The 6,000-nt window shown below is 42.5% G+C and overlaps 2 protein-coding genes across 2 annotated transcripts; both read right to left on the bottom strand.

Moving 5' to 3' along the window:
• Window positions 1–3,946: 3,946 nt before the first annotated feature.
• HD556DRAFT_1199572 (uncharacterized protein) lies at window positions 3,947–4,126 on the bottom strand (the record flags this gene model as incomplete). The annotated part of the gene is made up of 1 exon (XM_041296355.1): window positions 3,947–4,126. A coding segment is annotated over one exon (180 nt), but the record flags the coding sequence as incomplete, so codon positions are not given.
• A 567-nt stretch (window positions 4,127–4,693) lies between these two features.
• On the bottom strand, window positions 4,694–5,413 carry HD556DRAFT_1451526 (uncharacterized protein; the record flags this gene model as incomplete). Its single annotated transcript, XM_041307971.1, has 3 exons — window positions 4,694–4,775; window positions 4,831–4,908; window positions 4,968–5,413. The coding sequence occupies 3 exons, from the start codon at window positions 5,411–5,413 to the stop codon at window positions 4,694–4,696; spliced, it is 606 nt and encodes a 201-aa protein (XP_041152164.1).
• Window positions 5,414–6,000: the final 587 nt, after the last annotated feature.

Below are 6,000 nucleotides of genomic sequence, written 5' to 3'. Positions count from 1 at the left end.
TAGAAATTGAAAACGATGCCCTCAGACTCGCATGCCAGCACCTCCAGAGACAAATACGCAGCCTTGAGATTCAGCTGCTTCCTTCTGCTTTTAGCACTATCTGCAAGTCAGTTATACGGACTGTTGAAGAACGAAACCAGACCGAAGTCGGTCGCCCGCCAAGCCCTTTTACTAGCACTCCCCCCAGCAACGTACTTGCTGCAGATACGGCTAGAGAAGAAACTCAGCCTGCTGCTCAACCGACACCAGTTGAAGAACCACTCCCCATCCCCGAACCCACCGTCGTCTTCAAACGAAAGACCCGTAGAGGGGCTACCGTGCACGGAGTGTCAAAGACTAGAGCTTCTAAGGGAAAGAAGCGTGAAGTCATTGACCTCACCGAAACCCCCGACGTCATCACAGTAAAGCAACCCCAGTTTTCCGCGGACAATTTCGTCTGCCGCATCTGCAAGAAACTTGGGCACCGACACAAGAATTGCCCTGAATATTACTGTCGCATCTGCCAGGCCCAGAAACCCGGCCATCTTTCTATTTACTGCCCTTACGCTGCGAAGAAAGAACTATTCCCATTGGTTTATACCGATGAAGGCTTCTATGAAGCACTAGCGGCATGGGAGGCCAGAAAAGATGAAGAACTTCTGGAAGAAATAGAAAGGGCGAACCGGGATTACGCCACCAGGTATAATGAACCAGAGTTCTGCAACGCTGACGCGGATCCCATCCACTACGACTACATGAACGAGTACTGCGACACCGAAGAATAATTGAAGTCGGAGACTTCAACCGTAACAGGGGGGTAATGTTACAATAACATTTAGAGAGGCCCCTATACTCATTTTCCTTTCGCTTCTTAAACGGGCCGTCCGTACCACGCTTATCTCTTATCATGCCTATCTCTTATCTTGCCAAGCGGGCTGTCCGCCTCTTCCTTGCTTCTATCTTGATAACACATTTACAAGTTCTGCTTGAACACTGGTATATAAACCTACCTACCCATAGTTGTATTCTTTACTTTAATCTACTGGGTTTTACCTGGAACATTGTCCTTCAGTAAGGTCTCCAACCTTACTGTCTAAAAACCACTATTCTAAGGGAGTCAGCGACACTCGCCTTAGCCAGAACCCTTGATCTCTCAATCGAGAGCAGACTCACGTCTATCTGGTATTCTGCCGATTGTCTATTCAGACAGAGATAGCTCGACTTATCCCAGTCGTAACAGATAGGGGAGCCCAGATAGTGTAAATAGGATGGATGAGAGAGCTCAAATATTATAAATGGGATATTCATATTATAGTAAAGGGGCAGATAGAAGAGCCCAAATAGTGCAGAAAGGTATTGCTTCCTATGAATGTACAAATTATGGATGTTAATAGGCAGAAAATGTTCTAGAAAGGACCATCTAATAAATGCACTAGAATATCCCTGAGATATACTAAAGTAATTCCAGATGAAATTGGAAGATATCATAAATAGATATTAGGGATAGTCCAAATACTATGTTCAGTATAGACTAAGACACCTCAGTACATAGGCTAAAATATTGGAAATACTATTCTGAAATACACCTACTAGATCTTTTGCTAGCTACAAACCAATGGATCTAAGAGTTACTTTTAAGTAGTTGACTGAAGTGAAGAGTGCTTAAACTACCTTTTATATAGCTATGTTCTTTTTACTTCACATCTGCTAGCAAGCTATTGTGGATAGAGTTAGAGCAAATGTAGCATAATGATAATAATTGGATGTATTTATTACCATGACCGACAGTGAGCGACCTGATTCTCTGCTTGCATAAGTTTGATGAGGGTGTCAATTGTTTTATCCTTCTGGAGTTTCAAGTACTCAGCCATATTTGCAACATGCTTTGCTGGATGACCATGAAAATTACTATTAATTAAGGTTATAGCAACCAAAATTACAGGTGCACTCAAGGTCTTATGTTATTGAGGCAATCAGTTTTGTATTTTTCCTAGAATACCCCTCCAGTTCTATTATGCACATCCAAGTATCTATAGGCTCAGAACCCATATGTTGTAAGTTTTCATATAGGAGATCCAAAGCTCCTTAAGGCTTTTCATAGTTTTTTAGGCATTGTCCACTAAGGTAAATGATGGTTGAAATTGAATCTGTAGTTTCTCATAAAAATCTCTGAGTTGGACATAACTGCATGAAATCAGTGAATGGGAAATGAATATACAAGATATTTAGAAATCTCCTATTAGCCTTATCAATTTCTTTCTTAGCTGTCAATTTAAATTGAGTAATTTGTTCAGATAGTTCTGTTTTCTGAAGTCCTGATGAAACAACTCCTGGTTCTGTTAGGAGAGATTAGTGACAAGTTTAGTCTTAATACTAAGCTAGTATTTTAGTTTGGTGCTATAATTCTGCTGTAATAGGCTTCACTATGATTGCTAGCAAATTTTGTAATTGTAAGAACATCCATCATATCACTCTTAAGGGCACCTAAACCTGAACCAATATCTTCTGTAGTAGTCTTTAATGGGGAATTTTAATGATCTTCAGAAGAATGTTAAGAGTGTTTTTATAAACATTGTAAATTGCTTGTGTCCATTGAGATCTGGAAAAATGTCATCAAATAATAACATATCAAGTACATATAATCACTGCAGTTCACCTTCTTAACCTCCATGCTAGGACACTACAATAATATAACATATTGATATTATCAGAACTAACTTGAGAATATATGTGGCATACCCTTGCTGAAGATCCACCCTTTGTGTCATAGAAGGTAAATAATTGAGGTAATTGTTATGATGTTCTATAGTATTAAAGTCTGTATGGTGTATACTACTACATCACATAATACAGTGACATATCTCCTTACTTACTGTCCAGTCCACCTTGACATTTCTGCCAAATGACATGGACCAACCCACCATGGGCTCACATTATAATTGTAAGTCAGTGTCATGGAGTGGGCCCTATGTTGTTGTGTACCTAATAGCTAGGATGAGGCCCATGGCTCATATTCTTTGAAGCTTTGGCATGGGTCCATGGGTCTCTGGATTGAAATACATTTTACTTACAGGTAGGCCTGAGGTATTGCAGAAAAGTGATTCCTCAACAGTCTCGAGTGGGCCCGCAAGTTTCAGTTGTCACTAGAATACTATTGTGGTGATATTATGGGCAGTGAAAAAAAATGAGACACACTGGAGAATTCAAAAGTGAATGGCCACCAGCAAACATAATTAGATGTGGCAGCTGGCAAATGCATGCGCAGATGTTGCTGGTAAGTCAGCAGCTTGCGCTCGTGATATGCCATGGTTGAATGTCATCTCAGATTTATGGGCAGCGATGCAATATGATTACTGCAGGCGACAATTGCATTACTTTCACACTGGGGATTGGCAACCTCACACAGTGATTGTCCATTGAATCACATTGCTGAACAAAGGAATGAGCCCATTCATGCAATGCTGAATGGATGGTGGGCTGGAGAGAAAGCTATAACACATGCAGGTGGGCTTAGGCACAGAATGTTCACGCTCAGGCAGGCCACATCTCAAATTGCTAGGATGGGCCCACAGAGTGTGTATGCATACTACACAATTGGGCCCACAACACTGGCGTGGTCCATACAATCCAGCCCAGCCTGTCTACACCTAAACCTACATTATCGAGTGGACCCTGATGCCATTCATGTGTGACATAGGCTCACCATTGGTATGTGGAGGCAATGGTAAGCCTGAGTTCAGTGCCTTATACAGTGGTGGGCCCAGGCCTAGTATGTTAGAAATCAGATAGGTCTAGAACCTGAAAAATTCTGACGTCTAGTACCATGGCACTATGAGCAAACCACCAAACAAATGACAGGTGTTTACTAGCAAAATGAAGTTTTCCAAATAAATAAAAATTATCCCTATGTACCACATCTGCCATGCCCCTAGCTACAACAGAAGGCATCAGCAATTATTAACTTGTACCTGGAATAGTTGCCTCGGGGTACATTAACAAATTTATGAACATCATCCCTTATGTACCACACCCAGCTAACTCTGTCGCCATACACCCTGTCTACCCCATGTCTAACAATTCTCCCTGAAGTACCTACCATAACACCTGAATTGTAGGCAATTTTAATGCCAATATTGGGCAATTTCATTCACACCGGTCTATAATTGCCTATACTGGTCATGATATCAAACCATTCAACAAGGGATTGAGAGTCGCAGTGAAGCAGTGAACAACAATTGCACATGGTCGAGGAATCCCGAGGCCTTTGGATAACTACCCTCCGCTGCTTTCTGACCTTACCAGTCTGATGGGAAGGCGACTTGCCAGATGCAACTGATGCTACCATGTTGCCATCTTTGTTCTTCCATGCTTTGAACATGAATGTTGGACCTTTGCCTGTCTCCTGCCGAGCATGCCAGAAATTGAGCAAGGCCATGGTGTCCCGATTTTGCAACTTGGAAGGCTCCTTCAAGTCAACATCCACCGGAAGATACTTTCTTGCCACAAAGTCATCCTGATGTTGTAAGATGGCGCTCCATGGCACAACTGCCTTGTCAATCCCAGAACAGATCCCTGTGTCCATGCATTTAACAATGTCTCAGCTGCAGCACGGATAGACTCATGATAGTGTGATGTAAGAAAAGCCCTCACTATGGCCTTTTTATCCTTGAGTTTCATGTCTGTGATGTCCGGAAGCAACAGCATCCCATTCCCGTCAGTTTCGAGCTCGAAGGCTGGTTTTCAGATTCTTTTGTGACCTCCCTTCACCTGTCGGCCTCCATCCCTTGCCCCAGCACCTATCATCACTAAGATCAACACATGTCTTCTCGTATCCACAATTCAAACACTCACCAAACTGGCTCGATGTCCTCCCAGTCCTTCATCTTTATGAAGCTGTCCCCATCTCCCAATGCCTCGTTATCATCATGCCTGCATGAAATATATTGATTGAGATGAAAGATCTGCAATGACCGATAAAATTCACTTACATCCCAAACAGCACCTCTCCCTGTTCATTCTTCCAGGCTGACAACACAAAAACTCTCATCCTGCATTGCCTCCACATTTTGTTTGAAAAGTGCTCCATATATGCAGGTCCCTTCATTTGGGCGACCTGTGCTTGTATCTCGGGAGGAGGATAGTTATTGGACCATTCTTCGGCCGTTTCTTTTGCCTTCTCCAACTCGTCGTTGGACAATTCAGCCATGACTCCCTTCACAGCAGCCTGATAATGCTTGAACATATCCGGATCTCCTGGCTTTGCCTCTGACTTGTCCTCGATCCTCTTTAGCACCTCTTCCCACTTCTGCTGGTAGATCACCATCCTAGGTGTCCATTTCCTCCCATACTTCAGGATGTTCTTCCTTTCCTTCTTTTTCTTGTTGTTGTACAACCAAGTCTTGTACATCTGAGTATTGAAGGAAGAATAAGACATTAAAATGTTGGTTTTTCAACACAACAAGGATGTATCACCTGCTTCCTCTTTTTCCATTGTCCTTAGTCTACCTTAGGAGCAAATAACCTGGCAGCCCTAGCTATGGAAGTGAATACTCCCTAGTTCTTCAGCTCCGAAATTTCATTTCCCATGAGCTTCTGTGTCTGTGGTTGATGCGCCCTATGTCTTCCCAAAGTCAAGTGAGTGGAATGACCTGATCTTGCCATGGTAAATCAGATTGCAGAATGTGCTGAGGGTGAGCAAGGTAGAAGTAATAATGGTTTGAAGTTCAACTTTGAGCAAAGCCTAACAGTTGGTTAATCAACCCATATCAGACATGATGCCATTAATGGAAATAAATTTGTAATGAACCAATAAGACTGCATAACATCACATTGGAATAACTATTCGTACGACCTTCCTTAGCTAATGCTTTTTTTGCAACATTAGAAAATAAGATGAAGATAGGTTGATGCACCCCACTGAAAAAGTCCCACAGGGTAGAAGCAAGAGGGAGCAAAGGTAGGAAGACTTGGGTCAAGGTCCCACTTGCAAGTACAAGATGACATGCCTACAGGTCCATGCCT

This window comes from Suillus plorans (genome assembly GCF_016647745.1).
Source record: "Suillus plorans strain S12 chromosome Unknown HD556scaffold_133, whole genome shotgun sequence".
In the NCBI taxonomy this organism is placed as follows: Eukaryota; Fungi; Basidiomycota; class Agaricomycetes; order Boletales; family Suillaceae; genus Suillus; species Suillus plorans.
This window is presented reverse-complemented; position numbering and strand designations above follow the sequence as displayed.